This window comes from Rhinolophus sinicus, chromosome 1, assembly GCF_057876585.1.
Source record: "Rhinolophus sinicus isolate RSI-liver-muscle chromosome 1, RSI-T2T, whole genome shotgun sequence".
In the NCBI taxonomy this organism is placed as follows: domain Eukaryota; kingdom Metazoa; phylum Chordata; class Mammalia; order Chiroptera; family Rhinolophidae; genus Rhinolophus; species Rhinolophus sinicus.
Window position 1 is genome coordinate 161,011,871 of NC_142501.1, and position 24,680 is coordinate 161,036,550.

The 24,680-nt window shown below is 32.6% G+C and overlaps 1 protein-coding gene across 3 annotated transcripts in view; it reads right to left on the reverse strand.

Moving 5' to 3' along the window:
• The window catches only part of CNOT6L (CCR4-NOT transcription complex subunit 6 like), a 99,025-nt gene that overhangs the window by 26,077 nt on the left and 48,268 nt on the right, over nt 1-24,680 (reverse strand). For all 3 annotated transcript variants that reach the window (XM_074324421.2, XM_019720244.3, XM_074324423.2), the window contains exons 5-8: nt 23,286-23,375; nt 10,229-10,297; nt 7,406-7,563; nt 5,489-5,643 (exon numbers count right to left, since the gene is read on the reverse strand). In XM_074324421.2, coding sequence (XP_074180522.1) covers nt 5,489-5,643; nt 7,406-7,563; nt 10,229-10,297; nt 23,286-23,375 — 472 coding nt within the window. The remainder of the gene's footprint in view (nt 1-5,488; nt 5,644-7,405; nt 7,564-10,228; nt 10,298-23,285; nt 23,376-24,680) is intronic.

A 24,680-nucleotide genomic window follows, 5' to 3' on the forward strand; every position in this document is an offset into this window, starting at 1 on the left:
CAGTCCTATGGGACCACTGTCGTATAGGTCCATCACTGACTGGAGTGTTATTATGCAGCACATGATTAGTTGAAGAACCAAAGAGATAGCTGAGAACTATGGAACCAAAGAAGTTCCTTCTTTCCAGTGAGGATTAAATAGAACACAGATATATTTCTTGAATCTTAAGAAGTTTTAAGGTACTGTGCTTTTAGAAAATGAGATTTCCAGCACTAGTGCAGGTAGCTGTAATCTCCTACTTTTCTTGTTTTTGTGTTTATTTTATACTATCAATATATTTATAATACATTTATAACATAGTTAAGAAATAATTTTATATATTCTATGTATTATCACCTTAACAATACTACTTTTTACCTTCCCCTTTCACACACAACCAAATGTAGTCCACTCTGCTTCTATTTTCTGTCTTATAGATTTCCATACAGGTGATATTTTGACATATAGAATTCTTCCTCCATTCCTTCTATTAGATGTTTCTTTTGAATAAGACATACTAGTTTAGTTACTTTCCACTCATCAATCCAAGCCATCAAGACCTGGTAATATACAAAACCTCAAACTTGCCTCTCTATTTCAATTCATTTTTATTATTCCTACTCTGTGGCTAGTATACAATGCTACAAGCATTATTCCTGATGTTATTTTATTTTAGTCTAAGAATTCTTTTGTATATTCACCTTTTTAAAAATCTTATTTCACAGAAGGTCAAATGGGTATAAAATTATATATAGTGAAGATTTATATGACCAAAAAACAAAAAGACTCCACCCTTTTTATATGATTTGAGAAAGATTATTAGGTTGTATGTTTCAAATGCAGGAAGAACATGGCGGAAAGAGCCCTTCAAACAGAACAGAGAAGTAACTCAATTTCTTACCAACTTGTGATCTAGAAATAATTTTATGAGCTGTGATGTAATTAAATTAATGCTAGAGAGAGGACAGTGAATACCAACTATGAGCAAACAAAACAATACTGTATAATTTCCCTTATATGTGGAATCTAAAACAGAACAAACAAACAAAACAGAAACTAACAGATACAGAGAACAGACTGATGGCTGCCAGGAGAGTAGGATGGGGGGATGGACACAACGGGCTTAAGAAGTAGAAACTTCCAGTTATAAAATAAGTCACAGGTATGTAATGTACAGCATAGGGAATATAATATAGTCAATAATACTGTAATAACGACGTACAGTGACAGATGGTTACTAGACTTATTGTGGTGATCACCTCGTAAGCTATATAAATGTTGAATCACTAGGTTGTACACCTGAAACTGTAATATAATATTGTATGTTTTAAAAGGACAAGTAATATTTCCTCCGCCAACTCATTTATGAGCCAAAGGGAACACTGTAGTACATAGTCCAGAAGAGAGCATAACCACACAAAAGTTAACTATGACCCTTTCTGGATCACATCATGGCACTCTTAAACCTAAAGCAAAGAGAAGTTTTAATTATACATTCAGTACTATAAGATGCTATAAAATATGTTCTTGGGTCCCTTTAAGTAATCATGGGAGAGCCAGAAAATAATTTACTAGAAAAGATAAGCTTAGAGAGTGGATAAAAAGGGAAGAAAAGTGGATCTACACCAGCCTACTTATATTTGTACAACTCTTTTAACCACTGAAAGCACTTTCCCTTTCTTGATCATTTTCGTCCCATAAGAAACCTCTGAAGTTAGGTGGAGCAATTATTATTAACCATACTGGAGAGGTAACGATACTGTGGCACAAAGCAATTATTTTATGTTCTAGATTAAATTAATGGTAAACATTAGAAACCAGAAATCATAATCTTTTTTTTAAAAAAAAATCATGTAGACAAATTCTAAATGCAACCACTACGTATGACAAAAGAAATAACTGAGAAACCAATGAGACAGGATTTTTCACAATAGGTCATTCTGGGATGATACTAATACCTCTGAATGCCTTCTTCTCAAGCACAAACCTACCTGAAATAACATAGGAAGGAAAAGCAAGGACTTGGCCTTACCTGGTACCTCTGAGACTGAAAGCAGTTAGAAAGCAGAGGCAATACAGCAAGCAGTAAGCACCATGACAGCCTCGTTCCAATCTTACTGGAAGAGACTGCCTCTTCACAGTCCTGAAACTGCTGTTCTCATCTTTCCCTCTCTCACTGATTTGAAACAAAGCAGGACCAATCAGAACGGCTAACCTCAGGAAGAGCAAGTAAGTCTAGTGTCTAGGCCTGGTTTCATCTCCATTTTTCTCCATTTTGGATTTCTTCAAATTGTGTATCTGAATCCAAGACCCCATTTCTACTAACTTTTAAGTCTACATGGTAAAAAGAAATTTCAATTTGTGACTCTAAAAAAACTTATCTATCTATAATAACAGTCTCTCTACACACACACACACACACACACACACGATTATGTGTATATGTATTTTATAAAATACTTTGGACTGAAGATAGTACTTGTTGAGAAAAACGACAAAACAAAAGCTGACTTCTGGCATTTTATCAATTGAAATTTGCATTTTCAGTCATCCTATGCATCTACCCAAAAAATTATGTTCATAATAATGACCAAAAGGTGCTGCCAAATCTTGAAGTGCCTTCTGAATCCCCAAAGACTAAATTAAACTAGTGAGTAGGATGCAAGGGGTATTTTATTTTATTCTAATACTCTAAATATTGGTAATCTGTGTCCTCACCTTTACTAGGCAATAGCCTTTTCTTTCATCACAATGGATTAGAGATTTTTATTACAGCATTTTGCTAAAATAGTAGTTATATCAGTTTCCATTTACTGCTACCTACCCTGTACCAGTTTTCAATGAAGGGAAAAAAACTGTCATCAGTGAAGATTAGGAATTATCTGGTACTCTGATTTTAGGACAATGAGTACAGAGAATTCAAAGTCCCTTCTACAGCTATCTTTTGACTTTGTTATTTTGTTAACTATAAAAAGTAATTACCTTACAAGGTAATATACAAATATATACAAATGAGGAAATAAACACCAAAAGGGGATCTTTCAAGATTATACAACTACATAAGAGAATAACACGGCTTCAAAACTGTCTCTTCTTTGCACAGTATTATCTCTCTAATTATACTATTTGGAATGTTTAATTCCAAATAGTATGGCATTGATAATTTTAGCCAATATAACATCCACAACTATTTGGTACTGTTCAGAAGAGGCAGAATGCAATAATGTATCACACTCAAAGTCTGGATCCATGTTACTGCTGTTGGATCCATGTTACTATTTATGCAAAAAGAATTGAGAAGGGGAAGAAACCCAAATGATGCATCTAAGTATTTCCTATGTATTCATCTCTTAACTAATTCACAGTGTTTTTAACAATTCAAACATCAATTTTCAAATACTCAGTTGTTTAAAGTTTCATTACATAATAGTTATAATTGTTAGTTCAAATTCTTAACTACCTCTAGGGAATTTACAACGCATTTTCTCTCAAAACCATGAAGGGAATGATGAAAAATTTCTGTATTACCTTCCTTCATAAACAATGGCAAATGGAAAAAGAGCTTGATGTTAGATGTCTCAATGTTATCAGTACCTTTTAAAAATATTATGGTGTTTCAAGGAAATTTGTTTATGAATATAGGTAACAAGATTCAAATTCAGGTCAATTTTGCAAACGAGGTAACCTTATAAGAGGTACAAGTAATACTGGAAGCACAAATAAAAAGCCTAAAGACTCAGTTTAGCACAGTGGGTAAAAGCACTAACTATGAAGCCAGACTACTCTCAGTGCCTTGTTTTCCTCATCTGTAAAAATGAGGAAATAGTTCTATTCCTACCTCTGAGGGTTATTTTAAAAATTAAGTAAGATAACCTATATAAATAAAGGGCCTGACATGTAAACACTATGAAAGTAATAGCTATTGTTATTCTAAAATTCGTAAAAAAAAAAATCACCAACGCATTAGAACAATTTAGTATATTCTGACCTCTAATATTGCAGAGCTGTGTACTAATTATTAACCAAAACTAGAGTATCTCTATTAAAAATTTACAGAAAAGACAGAAAAGTAGGTACAAATAAAGGAAAAGAAGTGGATCAAATATCTTTCAAACTCAATTCATTTACTTAAAATAATATGCCATGCTGGTAATGTGCCCTAATCAATAAAAATATTTAACTGGCTTTGTTATAATAGGTATTAAACAGGAAAATAGTCATAAGCATGTATATGCTTATCCTATAAGCAGATGATTTCCTATCTAATGTATCAAACCCAAATTACTATTCATCAGATTCAACCTCTATCACACTACCACCTATTTATTCTATTGGAAATTCCTTCAAATTTCCACTCCTAAAAGGGGAAATTTAGGGGGCAAAAGTATATTTAGGGGGCAAAAGTATTCTTCTCTCTTCTCCTCAGATTCCTCAAAAGATCTGCCTCTAACACCATCACAGTCACTCAGCCACTGCTCAAGAGAAAGCCTTCTGAGCACGTTACAGCTCTGCACCCTCAAGTAGGAAATGTGGTTCTAAATCCACTGCACACAACATAATAAACCCAGTAAGAAAAATACTAAAATTGCAAAGGACTACAGAAACAGAAAAATATGATGATAATAAAAATATTTCCAGGTCACTTCATGGTTTATAAAGTACCTACCCATTCATTACCTCATTTAATTCTTTAACTACCTCTGAAGTAAGTAGACTGAAGATACTGTTTTCCATTTTAAACTCAAGAACATTAAAGCACAGCGCCTCTATAAGAGCATTTATATATTTTAATAGGCAGATTAATAATATTCTCATTTTGACTGTGTTATAACCAACTACATTAACAGCCCTGAAAAAAACACAGGTCATGTTTTCTATGTCTGATAATGACTGCTTTCCATTGTCCTTTCTCAACCAATCATTTGACTCCCGACTTCCATAAGCTCTGTGCTTCTCTTCTGTCCACCCTTATCTATCTTAGTGCACATCTCTATCTTACATGTACCATATTATATTGTGATTTTCTTATATGCATACTTTTTTCTACTAGACTAGAGCTCTCAGAGGATTAGGAACTATGTCTTATCTATCTTTATATCTATTATGACTAGCACAACACTTGTCACAAAGCAAATACTCAGTAAACATTTAGTGAATAAATGATTAAATAAATATATGAAATGTTAACTGAGAATGAAAAGGTTGATGAAAAGTTTAGAAAAGGCCAACTATCAAAAAAAATCAGAGAAAGAAACTCAAAATGTCTTTCTAATCTTAAAAGGCACTACTTTTTTTTTATACCAAAACTAGTATTTTACTTCATGAAAATATATTTGGAAATATGATTACAACACCATACCCAAGTATATGAATTGACTAAAATTTAATTTTTATATCACTCGCTTTCTAACTTTTTGTGTATTTCATAGGGTTAAACCAAAGACAATTTCAAATGGGTGGTAATTAAAGAAATAAGTTTACACTATTATGCTTTGTTTCCTTAACTCACTTTTCTGTTTTGAAGAATATTGCACAACCGTCCACATGCTTTCTCTCCTGCTCAGACATGATTTTGGCACGTGACTTTGGAGAAAAAAATCCATCATATCCACGCTCCTTCAATGCTGGCAGAAAGAGAGTGAAGTATTGCTCTGTTTCCACTTCCTGAGATGAAAGAAAAGTTATCATTGACATGACAGAGTGAAACTCTGATTAAGATACAAAAGTGTTCAGCATTACGAGTGAGATGTGACTAAGTTAAAATTCACATAATAAATATTACCCAACTATCTTACCTTACCGCTAACAGCAGCCATTTGACAATGGCAGCTTTTTAAACCTGAAAGAACCAGATGTTACATGACTTTCTCATGCTCACACACAGCTAGTGGGCTCCAAGTCTTTTCATTCCCAATTTAGAGGTCATTTCACTATACACTTTATTTCACTTCCTCACATTGGTAATTAAACCCAGAAAGTTGGTCATATTATAGATTAAGTGGTAGGGAATACTAAATTTTATATATAAAAAGGTAATTAAAATTTTTTTTAACCTTTCTCAACTGTGGTGGAAAAGACTGACACCCAAGAGTGAGAAACTTAAGATCTATCAACAAAAAAATTCTACTGTAAGTAATATGTAGGTACCTGAATCCAGTAGCCTCTGTTAATAGTATAGAAAGTACATTAGGTGCAACGAATAACAAACAAACATGTCAACAGTGTGATCTCAACTTTATTTTGAAAATGTATCTGCAAATAAGTGAATAAAAAAGTGTGTACAAAAAATACTTCAGATGCTTTTAACACAGCAACTATCTTTGGGACATGAGATTAGGTGTTTTCCTTCCATCTCTGCATTTTTCCAAAATTTTCAACTTCTCTAGAATGAACATTTTATAAGATAGTATTACTTTTATAATAAGAAATATTTTTATTATGATGTTTTTATCCTTCAAACTATACATAGAAGAGTGTGAGGCGTTATTACTACAAATATTAAATCCAATACACAAATACTAAAGACAAAAATCAAAATGGGGACAATTAACTATAACAAGCCTAATTTTGTTCGCTGCCTCCTTCCCCCATTTTGTGTCAGTTTTCAGTGCTGAGAAGAAAATTTAACTTTTGAAGATTTTCAGTTCTTGTTATTTCCCAGGAAGTCATATAAACTATGGGCAACATAAAAAAAAATTATCAAACTGTATTACAAAAAAAAATTTTTTTTTAAGTAGTAACTTTATGCTGAGAAGAAGGTGTGAAATTATAACACTTAAAATTTTAAAACACCTTTATAAGCATTTAATATGCTTTGAAAGTTAAGAAAAAAAAATACTAAAAACTACCTATTAACCTTCTTGGCTATTCATTAGCTGAGTGTTAAAAAGAAGCAATATTTCAACAGAAAGGTGTTTCTTCAGTTAAATTTATTGTAATAAAGTGTTATAAAACAGAAGAATCTAAATTTCAGAGGTGGTTTTTAAAATAAGGTAAAATGCATGATTTATAGTACGTTATTTTTAAATGTTTAAAATGTTTATCCTTAAGAAACAGTGGGCAAGCAATTTATTTTTACAGATTCCATTATATTACAAGTTAAATTTATATTCCTACAAGACAATTTTCCGCAGTTTTCTCTCAGTAATATCAATAATTTGTTCATGAAATGAACTGTTAACATAATACATGAGATAATTTTCACATAAGAAAATACTAAATGTGTGTAAGTAGATGACTGTACTTAGTAAAATAGTTTCACTGTGGAACTGTTATGTGCTTATTAAAACTGTCCTTATTTTAAGAGAGAAAATTTCTTTTTTTGAGTTTTGCTTTAAACCTCTTTGGGTATCTCTCAGAAGTAACACCTTCTTTTACTTTTAAGTTCACCTTTAAGTTAAAGACAATTCAATTTCTATAGTGTTACCTGAAGACTAATGATATCTGCATCACAGTTAACAATTTCTTCCATAATTCCCTTTTTCCTGTATTCCCAGTTTAATGCCCAGGAAGGGCAATAGCCATATAGCTGCCGGGTGGCGTATTTATCACATAACACATTGTAACACATAACCGTGAATGATGCTAAGAAGTAGGAGAAAAAAAAAAACAGACAAAAAGGAGAAAATTAGGCAACTTTTTCTAAAGCAATATCACGTGCATAACTAACTGCACAAGCACACACGGCATACAAACATACTCAAAATATCATCATGGTGAAATGCGTCAGGCAAGATTCTATTAAATGGTAGCCACTGAAGCATCTTCACTGGAGTCCATCACACCAAAGCATTTTACTTGAATTAGACTAACAGTTCATATTTGAGATTTTTAGGAAATTTATTTTAATAAATAAAAATTCAAATTTTAAATCAGAATGTTAACCTTTTGCGCATAATACGTTGAGCAAATCTTCTCTGTATAAATGAAATGAAAATAACTTTTCGTTTCATTGTCATTAAAAGGCTCTAAGTTCAATTTTTATTAACAGAATATCCATACTTAGTACTTCTTTGGCTCTCTTACTGCTCTCACTGCTCTGAGCCAGAATATGGGCTAACAAAGTTTAATTATAAGAAAATCCTTTTGGCCAAATCAAATGTTCACTTCTGAAATTAAATTCTCATTTAAAAATGCCTTTGAACTGTAAAGGACTGTGAGCAAACTAATAACAGTCAGAAAGACACGGTTTGTATTCCTGCTACTGAAAAGTGTGCTCTAAGGACCAGTAGCATCAGTTATCACCTAGGAACTCCAAAATGCAGACTCTTTGATCCCACAAAGATCTATGAATCAGAACCTGCAATTTAACAACATCCTCAAGTGATTCATATGCACATGCACACTAGTTTGAAAAGCCCTGATTTTTATCAGTAATTCTCTATCCTGATAAAATAGAGCTTTTAAAAATGTTACACCCAGGACCCTACTTAGGTCTAACTGAGTCAGTATATTAGGGTCTGGGTATTTATAGTTCTAAAAAGCATCCCAGGTGATTATAATGGGCAGACATTAGTAGAGAATCATAAGGTAAGAATCCAAGTAATAAACTAACACTTGATTAAAGTTGGTTCAGCTTCAGATGATGTTAAAAGTATTAAGAAAAATAGTTCAATGGTCCCACTGGGGATCTGACTGGTGGCCTTTTTGTACACTGGTACCTTTCTCATTATCTGGTACTTATTCTTATATAGTTTAATTATTATAGTTTTGTGGCTATAAATCACCCTTAACCATCACTAGTTATTATACTCATCTCCCTATGCACCAGAAGTAAAAGGCATTTTTTATAGTATCTTTTTTTTTTAGCACTTATATTCTACTCAGGGAAGTATCACACATTCCAAGAAAAATCCATACTCATTTTTCAATAAGGAAAATCCAAGAATACTTTGAGAATTCAACTACTAATGAAAACTTGTTTCTGTTGTTCCCTTTCTTAATGGAAATGTAGGCATGCAGTACTAGGAAACTTTTCTTCAAGATTATGTTCATTTGTACTCTAAGAGGGATAACTTTGAACAACTAGAAAGTGGCGTTTTTAGTATTGGAAAGGAACAAATTAATTGCACATTAGGGAAGGCTAAACATAAAATAAATCTGCCTAACTTAAGGCTTTCTAGAAACCCTTAGGTATTCTTTTTTCCAGACCACCAATGTGTGTCATGATAATAGAAGTGTCATTCGTGATAACACTGACAAGTGCCTCTTAGAACAGGCTGACATAGTGGTTCTAGAGTATGGTGGTTTTAACATTATTACCTCTCAAAGACATAGAAACGTACTGTATATGATAATATTTCTCAGTGTTATTAAAATGCAAATAGAACCATGAAGATGTTATGCTTCCTTCATTTCCCAATATCCAAGCAAATGATTTTTTCTGTATCCTCTGACTTCATAAAAAAACAAAACAGAACAACAAAAAAAACCCCTCACAAACAGAAGGACTTAAAAAGTACACAATAAACTGTGATTTACCTGTTGAAAATTATTAAAGTATCAGTATTCAGTGATTGGCTTAGCCTTCATATTAAAACAGTAAAATTTTTATTTGTTAATTTAAAAATGAAATTAGGTATCATGAAAACTATTACTCTGTGATTAAAAGGAATTACTTGGAGAAATACCAATTCATAACAACTTATTTTAGGTAGAATTCCCAATCATAAAACGTCTAATAAGCAGTAAGAAGCCTTATAAATGAGGTCAAATCATTATTGGTCTCCACAAAGAGATAAAGGTTTATGTTTTCTACATTACTGCAGTTCTAGAAGTGCTGAGCCATATCCTTAAATTGCTCAAATGATCACCCTGTACCATTTCTATACCACTAGCTGGTATCTTATTTTGTTTCTAATACAGCAAATATAGACTCAGTCTAAATTATTCTTTCACAAGTGTTATCAGTCTACCCCCTCAAGAAAGATTAAGTACCTAAGTAGGTTAAAATTTTTCAGAAGAAAATTCATTATTACTAATTTTTCTTAAATCACCCAACACCCTTTGTGAAGATGCCATTTAGGCAGCTGTATTACAAGGAATCATTTTAAAACCGAAAGTAATATCATTGTGAAAGACAGGAGATTCTTATACATAAGCCTCAGTGTGGATTTGTTTAAGTCTACCCATCAGTATTTTTACATTCATCTACCCAGGGGAGGTAAAACGAAGGCCTGTTAATTATATCACAAAGTCCAATGGCATTTCAAGTATTTCTGAAAAAAAGTCAAGGAAGGAAAAAAACTACCTGATGGCAGAATTTGGTCTCGTTCTTTTAATGTAATCCATGGCCTCGGAGGAAGCTGCTCTGGATGAACTGAAAAAGTGTTTTTTAAACATAAGTCAATTTCATGTGTTCCTAAAATCAGTATTATTTACTTTATGTCAAACCAACATCTGTTTTCTCTTCAGTTGTAATGACCCACAATGGTAAATGGCTAATACCCATGACTTAGGAATGTAATGAAATACAATGAAAATTTAAAAGCTGAAGGAAGGTCAAGAAGAGCTATACAGGAAACACATAGCTAATATATGAAAAGGACATTAGGAGACTCATTAATGGCACTTCCACTGACATAGTATTTATGAAAAGTACCTATTTAAAACCTTACGTAGGGTCTTATGTCTTAATTACACATGCTATGTGAAGTTCCAACATACTGATGAACTTAAATACTCAAATGTTTTTAAAATAGAAAAAAACATATGAATTGTATAAAAATTAATGAATTTCCTACTGGGGCTTTCATTTTCTAAGTTTAATCTTTCTTTCATAATGTCCATGCAAAGCAAGAGATTAGAAGTGCATTGTACAGAAAAAAAGAAAGGCATTAGTTAAATATTAATTGCTCAGATATGGTTATCAATACCATGGAACTAAATACTACCCAACTATCAGATGAAAGAAAATTCATTAAGTTAAGTTTTAACTACCCCCTTTCTTCTTCCTTTTAAAAACATTTGCAATTACAGGACAATTTGATTCAAGTTTGCAGACTTGCCCAGGTTATTGGTGGCTGAAAAATGTATTCCTTTAAAATAAAAACATGCCATCTTCATCTAGCCACAGAAATTTTAAGTATCCAAGATCTTAAAAAGTGTCATTTTAGTAAACACTCTGGTGTTCCGAATATCTACCTAAATGATGTCTGTTTAGCATCTATACTTTTCAAAAAATCTAATGAACACTGTTTTGCATATTCGATATCTTGCCAGGAAAGAAATGAAGGTTATCATAAGATGACAAACAAACCATTCAGCTGGTTCAACACGTTGAATTCTGAAAAATAATCATGCCTGTTAGGACTGTCGTGTTAAAATCATAGCAACAATCTCAAAAACGGAAAGCCCAATATATAAATACACTAAAGGTAAACAAGGAACTTTCTAGCTCTTGGGATCCTTAGTAGCAAATGGTTAAAAATTCATAAATCAAGAAAATTCTCAATAAAACAAGTGAGGTGACATCAACATTTTGGTGCTTCCCATACGTAATACATTTTAACATCCATCACAACATATCAGTATAAGTAAAATGTATAGTATCCACCAACAATATCTGAAGAGCCAAAAACAAAGGAAAAGACACTATCTCACTAGTAACCAGAAAGAATAAAAAAACGAGATAGCATGTTTTTCTTCAGATTAACAAAAAGTTTTAACTTTAACACTATCCATGGTTGGTGACAGTTACAAGAAACTCATACTTGCATGTACAGCTGGTAGGAATATAAACTGGTACTACTATCTGTGATGACAAATTGAATCATCTTTTAAAATTTTAAAACATCCATGTCCTTGTGGCCCTGCAATTCTATTTCCTGGGATCAGCCCTATCTGCTTAAAGCAGCATTCACATAGATATTCATTACACCATACACCATGTTTATGTAGCAAAAACAATGGTAAATGGCTAATACCCATTTTATGAAAGTCTGTGCTACAGTTTAAAAGAAAAAGAATAAATACATGTATGCAAAAGTACAAAGATAATATAAAAAAATACTGTTGAGTAAAAATAAAGTAAAAAATATATAATGAAGTTAAAATGTGATATATTAGAAAAAGTTTTTAAAACACACTTAAAGAGTAATACATAAAATTTCTACTGGTAAAATTTTTGGATGTAAATGTCTATAAAAATGTCTACAAGAATATATACCCAACCTACAAGTGTGTTTATTTACATGCAAAAAAAATGGAATTAAAGACAGAGGTCAAAGAAAATTCTAATCTTAACTGGAATTTCAACATTTTTTACAATGAGAATAATATATTCAAGTGTGACATAAAATTAACTCGTTTTGTTTTAGGAAGGCTTTGGTCTTGTCTGCGTATTACACTTTTTATTATGAAATATTTCTAACATACAAAGGTGTGGAGAGCATCGTGTACTGAATCTCTAATATCCATTACCCAGCTTCAAAAATGATAAACTTTTGGACAATCTTTATTCATCTATACCTCCACCTACTCCACACTCCCTATCCCCTACACCTGGATTATTTTGAAGGTGATCCCAGACATACTATGCCTTCCATAAACACTTCAGTAGATATCTCTAAAAATTATTGATAACATTATCAAATCTAAAAAAAAAATTAACAATAATTTCTAAATATTATCAAATCTCTAGGAAGTATTTAAACTTTCTCCACTACCTCAAAATTTTTTTAATCACTAAAATATTGTGTTTGTTCCTAAATCAAAAAACTGAGTTCCACAGTATGTTTTCTTTCCAATTCTCATCTTGCTGCCCATAAAATTTTCCTTTATATGTCTTACTGTTGTTTAATTATAAATACATACCCACCACTATTAGAATTTGATTTTTAATTGACTATTTGATCTATTCCCTGTTCGGTTTCTTCACATTGTCGTTGCTCAGTAATACACTGCACTTTTTTTATTTTTATGTTCCAACCCCCTTCACACATTTCTCCCACCCCATCCCCATCTCTGGCAACCACCAATCTGTTCTCTGCGTCTCTCAGTTTTGTTTTTTTTCTTTTTAGATTTCACATATAAGAGAGATCATATGGTATTTATCATCGTCTGACTTACTTCATCAAATAGAACGTCCATCCATGTTGTCGCAAACGGCAAGATGTCATATTCCCTGACAAGACTAAATAATATTCCATTGTGTGTACACAGACACACACACACACACACAGACACACACACACAATTTCTTTATCCATTCATCTATCAATAGACACTTAGATATCTTGGCTGTTGTAAAAGCTGCTGCAATGAACATAAAAGTGCAGATATCTTTCTGAGTTAGTGTTTCCATTTTCTTACTATAAATACGCAGAAGTGGAACTGCTGGAACATATGGTAGTTCTAGCATTTTTTTTTTTTTTTGGAACATACACACTGTTTTCCACATGGATCACAAAAATATATTCCCACGACAGTACACAAGGGTTCCCTTTTCTCCACACACTCGTTAACACTTATTTCTTGCATTTTTGATAATAGCTATTCTAACAGGTATGAGGTGGTATCTCATTATGGCTTTGATTTGCATTTTCATGATGATTAATGATGTTGAGCATATTGTCACGTGCCTAGTGGCCACCTGTATGCCTTCTTTGGATAAATGTCTATTCAGATTTTCTGCCCAATTTTTAATCAAATAGTTTATGCGTTTTTGCTATTATGGTATATGAGATTTTTATATATTTTTTGGATATTAGTCCCTTATCAGATATATGATTTGCAAATATACTCTCATTCAGGAGATTACCTTTACATTTTCTTGATGGTTTCCCTTGCTGTGCAGAAACTTTTGGTATTTATTTCTACTTTTGGTGTCAGATTCAAAAATCTATCAGCAATACCTATGTCGAGGAGCTTATGCCTATGTTTTCTTCTAGAAGTTTTATGGTTTCAGGTCTTACGTTTCAATCTTTGATTCATTCAGAATTTGTGTGTATGGTGTAAGATAGTTTCATTCTTCTGCATGTGGCTGTCAGTTTTTCCAACACCATTTACTGAAGAGACTATCTTTTCCCATTGTATATTCTTGGATCCTTTGTTATAAATTAATTGACCACATATGCATGGATTGATTTCTGGGCTTACTATTCTGTTCCATTGAACTATGTGTCAGTTTTTTATGCCAGTACCACACTATTTTAATTGCTATAGCTTTGTAACTTAGTTTAAAATCAGGAAGTGTGATACCTCCAGCTTTGTTCTTCTTTTTCAAGATTGCTTTGGCTATTTGGGTTTTTTTGTGGTTCCATACAAATTTTATGATTATTTGGTCTAGTTCTTTGAAAAATGCCATTGGAATTTTGATATGGCTTGCAATGAATGTGTAGATCTCCTTGGATAGTATGCACATTTTAACAATACTGATTCTTCCAATCCATGAGCAGGAAACATCTTTCCATTTATTTGTGTCATCTTCAATTTCTTTCATTAATGTCTTGTAGTTTTCTATATACGAGGTGTGATCAAAAGGTGAATGTTTAAAAAAAAAAACTATTACAGTAAAAGACACATTGTCATTAACCCCACTCAAAGTATTCCTCCTTGCTTCAAACACATTTATCCCACCTTTCTTGCCACTTTCTAAAACAGTTCTGGAAGTCCTCTTTCGTGAGTGTCTTTACTTCATTCTCCATCATGACAACACTCCATGTCACACATCGCTTCTTGTATATGGCAATTTCTGTCAAATAAAAACATTACGGTGTGTCCTCATTCACTTTATTCACCAGGTCTGGCACTGTGCGACTTCTGGCTCTTCCCCAAAGTCGAAATGACCATGAAAGGAAAATGTTTTGAATCGATTCAGGACATCAAGGCAACCATGATAGTACAACTCAAGACACTCATGAAAAAGGACTTCCATAACTGCTTCAGAAAGTGGCAAGAAGGATGGGATAGATGTGTTTGAAGGGGGGGGGGGGGAGATTAATGGCAAAGTGTCTTTTACTGTAATAAATTTTTCTTTATTAAAACATTCACCGTATTTTATTATCATACCTCCTTGGTTAAATTTATTCTTAGGTATTTTATTCTTCTTGATGCAACTGTAAATGGGACTGTTTTCTTTATATCTTTTTCTAATACATTGTTGTGTGTAGAAATGCAACAGATTTCTGTGTACTGCCTTTGTAACCTGCAACTTTATTGAATTCATTTATTAGTTCTAACAGTTTTTTGACCAAGTTTTTAGGGTTTTCTAGATATATTTATGTCATTTGCAAATACTGACATTTTGTTTTTTCTTTTCCAATTTGGATGCCTTTTTCTTTTTCTTGCCTAATTGCTCTGGCCAGAATTTCCAATACTGTGTTGCACACAAGTGGCGAGAGTCGGCATACTTATCTTGATGATCTTGAAGGAAATGCCTTCAGATGTTCACTGTAGAGTATGAGTATGTTGGCTGTGGGATTATTATTTATGGCCTTTATTATGTTGAGATACGTTCCCTCTATACCCACTTTGTTGAAATTTTTTTAATGATATATGGATGTTGAATTTCATCTAATGCTATTTCTGCATCTACTGAGATGATCATTTGATTTTTTTCCTTCATTTTGGTAATGTAGTATTATCTTCACACTAACTGACTTGCAGATGGTGAACCATCCCTGTATCCCTGGGGTAAATGACACTTGATTATGATGTATGATCCTTTGAATGTACTGTTGTATTCAGTTTGCTAATGTTTTGTTGAAGATTTTTGCATCTCTGTTCAAGGATATTGGCATGTAATTCTCTTCTTGTGGTATCTTTGTCTGGTTTTGGTATTAGGATAATGCTGACTTCATAAAATAAGTTTGGAAGAGATCTCTCCCTTTCTATTTTTTTGGACGAGTTTGAGAAGGATGGGTATTAAAAATCTTGTTTGAATGTTTGACAGCATTCCACAGTGAAGTCATCTGGTCTGGGACTTTTCTTTGTCAGGAGGTTTCTGATTACTGATTTAATCTTTTTACTAGTAATCAGTCTGTTCAGATTTTCTATTTCATATAATTCAGTATTGATAGGTTGTATGTTTTGGAGAATTTATCTGTTTCTTCTAGGTTGTTCAATATTTTGGCACAGAATTGTTCATAGTAGTCTCTTATGATCCCTTAAATGTAATTATTAATAGGTATCTATGTATTGCCGTTTTGTTAATTGTTTACTGGCTGTTTTTGTAGTTACTCTCTGTTCCTTTCTTCTTTTGCTCTCTTCCTTTGTAGTTTAATGATTTTCTTTAATATTACCCTTATATTGCTTTCTTTTCATCCTTTGTGTTTTACTACAGGTTTTTGCTTTGTGGTTACCATGAGGCTTACACATAACATCTTATATCTATAAAAGTCTATTTTAAGTTGATAACAACTTAAATTTAATCCCATTCTAAAAAAAAAAAAAATATTTTTTGTCAAGATGAAACTGCAATGTCAATGATATGACAAAGGACAGGAATACAGAGTTATATGGGCTACCATGAAATAAAATAACTACTGTTTAACTGATAAATACATATAGTCCTATAAACAGTACTACCCCATTTTCCCGAAAGTAAGACCCAGCCAGACAATCAGCTCTAATGCATCTTTTGGAGCAAAATTTAATATAAGACCCGGTATTATATCATATTATAGTAAAATAAGACCGGGTCTTACATTAATTTTTGCTCCAAAAGATGCATTACAGCTGATTGCCTGGCTAGGTCTTATTTTCAGGGAAACATGGTAGAATTTGGATAAAAACTGAAGATAAGTCTGTTCTTATTATGAATAAGAAAGAAGAGACAGCAATCAACATCTTAATACATCTCTCAGCATCATACCTGAAATTTGATAAAAATAGTTCTCCCATTTTTATCTCCCATATGTGCCACACAAGGTGCTTGGTATGTAGTAGGTGCTAACCGACCCTGAAACCATTTCTGGAGCAACCAGGGATAGGGGGAATAAATTAAAAAGGAACTAAGAAAAGCCTCACTTCTGTGGACAATGGAGCAGAAACGGAGAATCCCAACAGGGACTAGGTGGGGCACCCACACTCAGTGGCAGTGGTGATCCAGTGTTGATGGTGGCAACCTCTTTAGCGGCGCCCAAAAGAGCCAGCCCACCCCACACCTCACAGTGGTCAGCAGCACTGGGCCTGGTTTGCCCACAGTAGGGGTGTCACATGAGCCTGGCAGGGCTGACAGAAACCATATGCTAAACCTAAACGGGGCAACTGCCTGCTAAAATTGACATTTAAAAAGGATCAAGACTCATCTAAGACAATATTCAAAATATCCAGGGTACAACTGAAAATCACTGGTCGTACTAAAGACCAGGAAAATCAAAACTTACATGAGAAAAGACTATCAACAGACATTAACACAGCGATAATTCAGATAGTGAAATTATCTGACAGAGATTTTAGAGCAGACATCATAAAGCTGCTTTAAGAAGCAATGTCAAATTCTCTTAAAACAAATGAAAAAAATAGAAAACTCCAGCAAAGAAGGCTAAGGTACATTTTTTTTTAAAAGACCAAACAGAAAATATTGAACTGAAAAGTACAATAACCAAAATAACAAAACTCACTGGAAGGGCACAATAATAAAGGTAACAAAAGATAAAATGATTGAATTTCAGAACCAATAGAATTATTAATTATGAACAATAAAAAGAAAATAAACCCCCCAAAAAATGTGAACAGAGCTTGAGGAAATTGTGGGACTGTAACAAAAGCTCTAAGATCTATATCATCAGAGTCCAGAAGGAGAGGAGAAAGGACGGGGACTTAAAAAGCATTCTTAAAAGTTAATGACTAAAAATACCCAAATTTAGTAAAAGACATACCTATACCTACACATTCAAGAAGGTGAGCAAACTACAAGTAGAATAAAATCAAACAAATCCACACCAAGACATGTTATAATTAAACTGCAGAAAACTAAAGACAAAGAATCTCAAAAATATCAGACAGAAATGACACATTACTTATGAGGGAACGTTGGGTTTTTTTTTTCTCCCTAAAACCATGGCGGCCAGAGGAATTGACACATTTTTCAAGTGCTGAAAGAAAAGAAGTATCAACAACAAATTCTATATCCAACAAACCATTCTTCAGAAATTAAGGGGAAATAAAGATGTCATCAAAGGAAAACTAAGAGATTTTGTTGCTAGCAGACCTGTCTTAAAGACTGGCTAAAGGAAGCTCTCTAAACAGAAACAAAATAATAACAGAAGAACTGGAACATCAAAAGGAAAAAACAAGGAATGAAAAAAACTAGGGGTAAATATAATAGATTATCCTTCTCCACATGAGCTTAAATCATATCTGACGGTTGAAGCAAAAATTATAACAAACGTCTGGGCGGTACTCAGTGTAGGTAGAGGAAACCCTAGAGACAATTATATTTAAAAGTGGGGAAGGTAAAGGAACATAAATGGAAGTAAGGCATCAATAATTCACTTAAAGTGGTAAAATATCATTATCAGTTGACTGTGCTAAGTATGTCTACTGTAATATGTAGAGCAATCACTAAGAAAATTATAAAACACAATATACTCAAAAACAGCACTAAAAAAATAAAAGATGGAATCCTAAAATATGTTTAAGTAACCCACAGGCAGCCAAGAAAACATAAACAAAGGAAGGAGAAGCAGAGGAAATAAACAGAAAACAAGTAATAAAATAGTAGACTTAAGTTCTACATATTTGTAACTACTTTAAATGATTTAAATACACAAATTGTAAGAGTGAAATTTTGGTGGAGTAGATAAAGAAACATGACTCAACTTTATTCTGTCTATAAGAAATTCAGTTCAAATTCAACAACATAGTAAAGCTGAAAGTAAGAGGATGGAAAAAGATATACCATACTAACATTAAACAAAAAAATGAAAGCGATTATAATAATATCAATAAAGTGTACTTAAAAACAAAGAAAATAGTAGGAACAAAGTTCACTGCATGGCAGAAAAATCACTCCACCAAGAAGATGTAGCAATCCTAAACATAGCTTCAAAATATAAACCTCAGCAAACGTAAAAGAACTGAAATAATATTGAACATGTTTTCCAACTGGGCCCAAACTAGAATCAAACTAGCATAAAAGAGAGACAATGGGAAATTAAACACATTTCTAAATAAGCCATGAGTCAAAGAGGAAGTTTCTAAGAAAATTTTAAAACATACATTAAAACAAAATAAAAATGAAAATACAATATATCAAAATTTACGGAATGCAACTAAGAGATCTGCAAGGGAAATTTATAATGCTTCACGCTTACATTAAACAGATCTCAAATCAACAATCTGTTTTTACTTCACACAAGAAAAAGAATAGAATAAATCCAAAGCAAGCAGACAAGAAAAAATACTAAAAAACAGGAAAACAGAAAGGTTAAGCATAAAAGAACAGAAAAAATATATACTAGTGCAGATTCTAACCAAGATAACTTGTGTAGCTATATTTTTTCATGTAGCTATATTAATATCAGCGTAATAAGAACAACAGCATGATAAAAGTTTCAAATATCCAGAAAGATGAAACCTAAAAATATACCCTTAATATATGTAATTAAAAGGTTGTAAGAGCTACAAGAATAAACAAATCCACAATCAAAGTGGGCGATTTTACAACTCTATCAGTAATGAATTAAAAACAAAGCAATCATTAAGTATACATAACCAATTCAAACAATTAACAAACTTAAAACTAATACATAAAGAATGCAGCACCAAACAACTATATAGTGTACATTCTTTTTAAATGCACACTTAACATTTATAAAATTAAACATGTGCTGGGTAATAACACATTTTAAAATTTTAAATCAAAACCAATGATAGTATGTTCTCTGACCACAACAGAATTAAGCTTGGTATCAATAACAGAAAACTAGGACTCCCCTGGAAATGGAGAAAGAAACTTCAAAGAAAAAATGATGAGACCTATTAGAAAACATGCTAAACTGAATGATAATGAAAATAATACAAATTAAAACCTGTGGGATACAGCTAAAGGTCATGTTTAGAGGGAGATTTCCAAATAAATACTCTGAAGGGGAAAAAAGTCTAAAATAAAGTTAATGATTTTGGTATTAAGAAGTTAGAAAAAGAGCAGAAAATGACACCCATTGAACATAAAAGGAAGAAATAAAGAAATTACTGATACTGAAAAGAACATGTAACAGGACCAACAAAGCTAAAAACTGGTTCTTTCTTTTCAAATAAAGTATTGATAAATCACTGGGCAAGACTATGCATGGAATAAATGGAGGCAACACAAATAACTAATACCTGGAATGCAAAAGAAATATTACGAAACTCAACTGTATTCCATAAATCAGCAATAACAAGATGAGATTTATTTTCAAAAACACTATAAAAGTATCAAAAAAGTCAATATGGAGAATAAATGTCAAAAAAAATTGCACAAAATTTGAAAAACGACAAGAAACCCGAAACTCAATATTGAGAGAAACTACAGAAGACACAATACATAAAACAATCTTCTGCATTGTTAGAAGATCAAGTGTGGTAAACATGCCAATTGTTTCCAAACCAATCTACACATTCAATATAGTCCTAATCAAAATCCCTATATTGGGAGAGAAGAGACATTTGAAAAGCTGATTCTAAATATTTTAATGAAAATACAAAGTAAAACAAGCATGAGCCAAAACTAGCCATGACTACAATCAAATCAAGGGGGAAGACTTAATTACTCTACTGGATTTTAAGACTGAGTGTATATAAATATACGAGGCGTGATCAAAAAATACAGTGAATGTTTAAATTTTTAAAAATTTATTACAGTAAAAGACACATCGCCATCAATTCCCCTGAAAATACTTCCCCTTGCTTCAAACACACTTATCCCATCGTTCTTGCCACTTTCTGAAGCAGTTCTGGGAGTCCTTTTCCGTGAGTGTCCTTAGTTGTACTGTTGTGGCTGCCTCAATGTCCTGAACTGATTCAAAACATTTTCCTTCCATGGTGATTTTGACTTTGGAGAAGAGCCAGAAGTCAGATTCACCGGTGCCAGATCCGGTGAATAAGGTGGATGAGGACACACCATAATGTTTTTATTTGACAGAAGTTGCCTTACCAGAAGCGATGTGTGACACGTAGTTTTTCTGTTGTGATCAACAAATACGGTGAATGCTGCTGCCTAGTGTCATCCAATGGAAAGGCAGGATCTTCAATATGGAAAGCTGCACATTGAACCTTAGTAACAGTGTGTGACAAGTTTCAACTTGTTTGGTGCAGACGGGTGTGAGCTACAGTTGAGAGAAGGTGTGTTTTAAAGTGAGCCATAAATCATGCTCTATCATGACAATGCTCTGTGTCACATATTACTTCTGGTATACGGCAGCTTCTGTCAAATAAAAACATTACAGTGTGTCCTCATCCACCTTATTCACCAGATCTGGCACTGTGCGACTTTTGGCTCTTACTCAAAATCAAAATGACCATGGAAGGAAAATGTTTTGAATCAATTCAGGACATCGAGGCAGCACGACAGCGCGACTAAAGACACTTACTAAAGAGGACTTCCAGAACTGCTTCAGAAAGGGGCAAGAACGATGGGATAAGTGTGTTTGAAGCGAGGGGGGGAACATTTTCAGAGGGATTAATGGCAATGTATCTTTTAATGTAACATTTTCGTTGTTGTTATTAAACATTCACCATATTTTTTTATCACATCTTGTATACACAGACACTTTTTATATAGCTACTATATTAAAGTTGTATATACCTACCATACTAAAGACACTGTTATACTGTCACAAAGACTAGTGGAAGAGAATACAGAATTCAGAAATAAACCCATATATATTATACATTGATGATAAATGACAAAGATGGCACTAAAAACCAGTAATGAGAGAACTGTCTTTTCAATAAATAGCTCAGGTTCAATTTAATACAAATACGGAAAAGTTATATTTACTCTTGTATTACACAAACTTCAATGCCAAGAAGTTTATACCTTTAAATGTTACAAAAAAAGGAATTGTTAGATAATATAGAACAATACATTCATGAGCTCGAGGTAGGGAAAAACTGTTAGAAGACACAAAAGCAGTACCATAATAGAAAAGATCAACAAATTCAAGCATATTTTATTTTTTTCTTGTTCATCAAAAGACAAATTAAGATAGTGAAAAAGCAGAGAACTTCATGAGAGAAGGTATTTGCAACGAATATGTCAACAAATGACTTTTATCTAAAACACATTAAAAACTCCTTTAAAATTACACACAGATACATCACACACATGCCAGATAGCTGGGCAACTGGCTACTTTTATACAGATGAGAGACATTTAATTTTAAAGCATGAAGAAAACAGCATACACATATTATGTATACAGCTTAATTAAACTGCCACATAGTCTTAATTTCTTACAAAAAGGAACTCTCTAATAAATCTGTCTCTCTCTCATAAATCAACTTTTAGTCTTTTTACCCAAAAGTTGTTTAGATAATATTAATTTGGTTTTACCTTATTGTAATCTTACTATTTCTTAAAATTTAGTATGTAGGTGTCTTCTATCATGGAGAGAAGTTTTAAAAGGATAGCCAAAATATCTACAGGCCATGATGATGGCCTCTATGTTGGAATCTAGATCTCTCAGGCTCTATTTCAGGATTCTGTATTTTAGAAAGATAGTATTTAAAAAAATGAATTTAGTAGCATTTCTACACTTTTATCCCTATATTGAGTGCGTAAACAAAAAAATGTTTTAAGTCAAGTACTTAATAGCCTTCTTATATTAAAATAAAGTCTATTTGGAATACAGCTATTTTAGTCAGATAAATCTGGTGTTCTTAATTAAAATCCTGGTTACAAAATTTCCACAAATGTGTAGTGAATCAAACTAGTCATTCACGAAAAATATGTGCAATATGTAGGTTCTACATAATCAAATTCCAACAACTGATAACTATGTATCTTTGTGATTAAGAGCAAGACAATCCTGGGTTCTCCGCTCAGGTATTAATCAGCTGTGTAACTTGGGTAAATTGCTGTACTGTCTGAATCTCAGAATTTGCCTGTACAATACCAGTAAAAATTCCTACCTCCTAGGTTCTTAGAAAGATTAAATGAGATCATGTAACTAAAGCTTCTTATATATTGGTTGGCAAATAGACAGCACTCAGTACATGAAAAGAAAAGTGTCCCACTAGCATGGAATACATTAATTAATGCAAGGAACTCCAAGCCTACAAGCAGTGTTAAAAAATGATCAGATGCTCTTGAGCAACATGTGACATATTTGCTAACAGTAATATTTGTAAGTTTACTGCTTTGGCATTAATAGTTACCTGCAAGATTGTCAAGCATGAAGTTCAGTAGCTTTCGGGTTCCATCTGGGTTCTGGTATAAATTGAGAATATCCTGTGATAAAGGATTGCCTAAAGCAGAAGACAAAAATAAAATCTGTAAGACTTACAATAGCAAGACCAGACAAATGTACACAAATAAAAAATAATTTTCTATAGTGAATATTACTATATTTAATCTGAACATAAATTTAAAGAAATTGTATGAATTTAAAGAAATACTCTTTAAGATATTCACAAAGAAAAACTTCAAAAGGTATTTCTTTCCTGATTTCAGTGTTTTACTGTAAACCTGTAATTTGTTTCTCAAAATCATATGTATACATACATACCTAAACATACACACACACACACACACACACACACACACACACACACACACACCAATATATACGTGTATCGCTGTCTATATATTGATCTTGGTCAATTCTGAAATGATATCACAACTTGGCATTTGAAGTAATCCTTACAGGTTCTATATTTATCTCCAAAGACAATATTCGTACTGAAAGACAAACAGCCCTGTATTACAAAGAATGCAAGATATAAAAAAGAGAGAGGGTCATTTTAGTTGGAATATTTATATTACATATAAGAAAAGGAAGATATTTCATGTGAAAAAGAAAACTTGTTACCAAGTTAATGAAACGTGAAAGGAAAGTAAGAATTTTTTAATGATAGTGATGAGGGAGATTTGAGTACTAAGAGTATAGATTTATCAAATATCAAAAAAAACGAGCTATTGTTAACAGTCTATATATTCCCTTAAGAAATAAAGGAGGTATTTGTTAAGACAAGCACACAACAGTCTGGTAAACAGATTTGAGAAAACAAAAACTATGGGACTTCCAGAAATGAAAATTCTAGCTATTAAAACAAACAGAATCCTCAATGCAACAGCCACCCAACCAGAGGGGCTAAAATTAAAACATTATTAAACAACAAAATGTTAGAAAGAATATGGAGTACTTGGAACTCTCATAAATTGCTGATGGAAGTATAAAATAGTACAACTATGGTGTAAATCTGGTTGGCAGTTCCAACTGAGTTGAAAGTAAAACCATGAAATGGTCTGGGGTGACAGAAATACTCCACATTTTGAGCTAGGCAGTGGTCACACGTGTGGATACTTTTGTCAAAATTACTCAAGCTGCATACTTAAGTATTTGGGTATTTTACTATATGCAATTATAAATAAAGTACTAAGAAAAAGCCATGATGAATGAGTTAGGCAGTAGATTAGACACAGCTAAAAATAAAATTAGTGAACAGAAAGATATCAAAGAAACTACCCAAAAGATATTACTGAGAGTCAAAAGACGTAAAACATGAAACAGTAAAAGATACAAGAGTTAGAATAAGAAATCTTGATATACA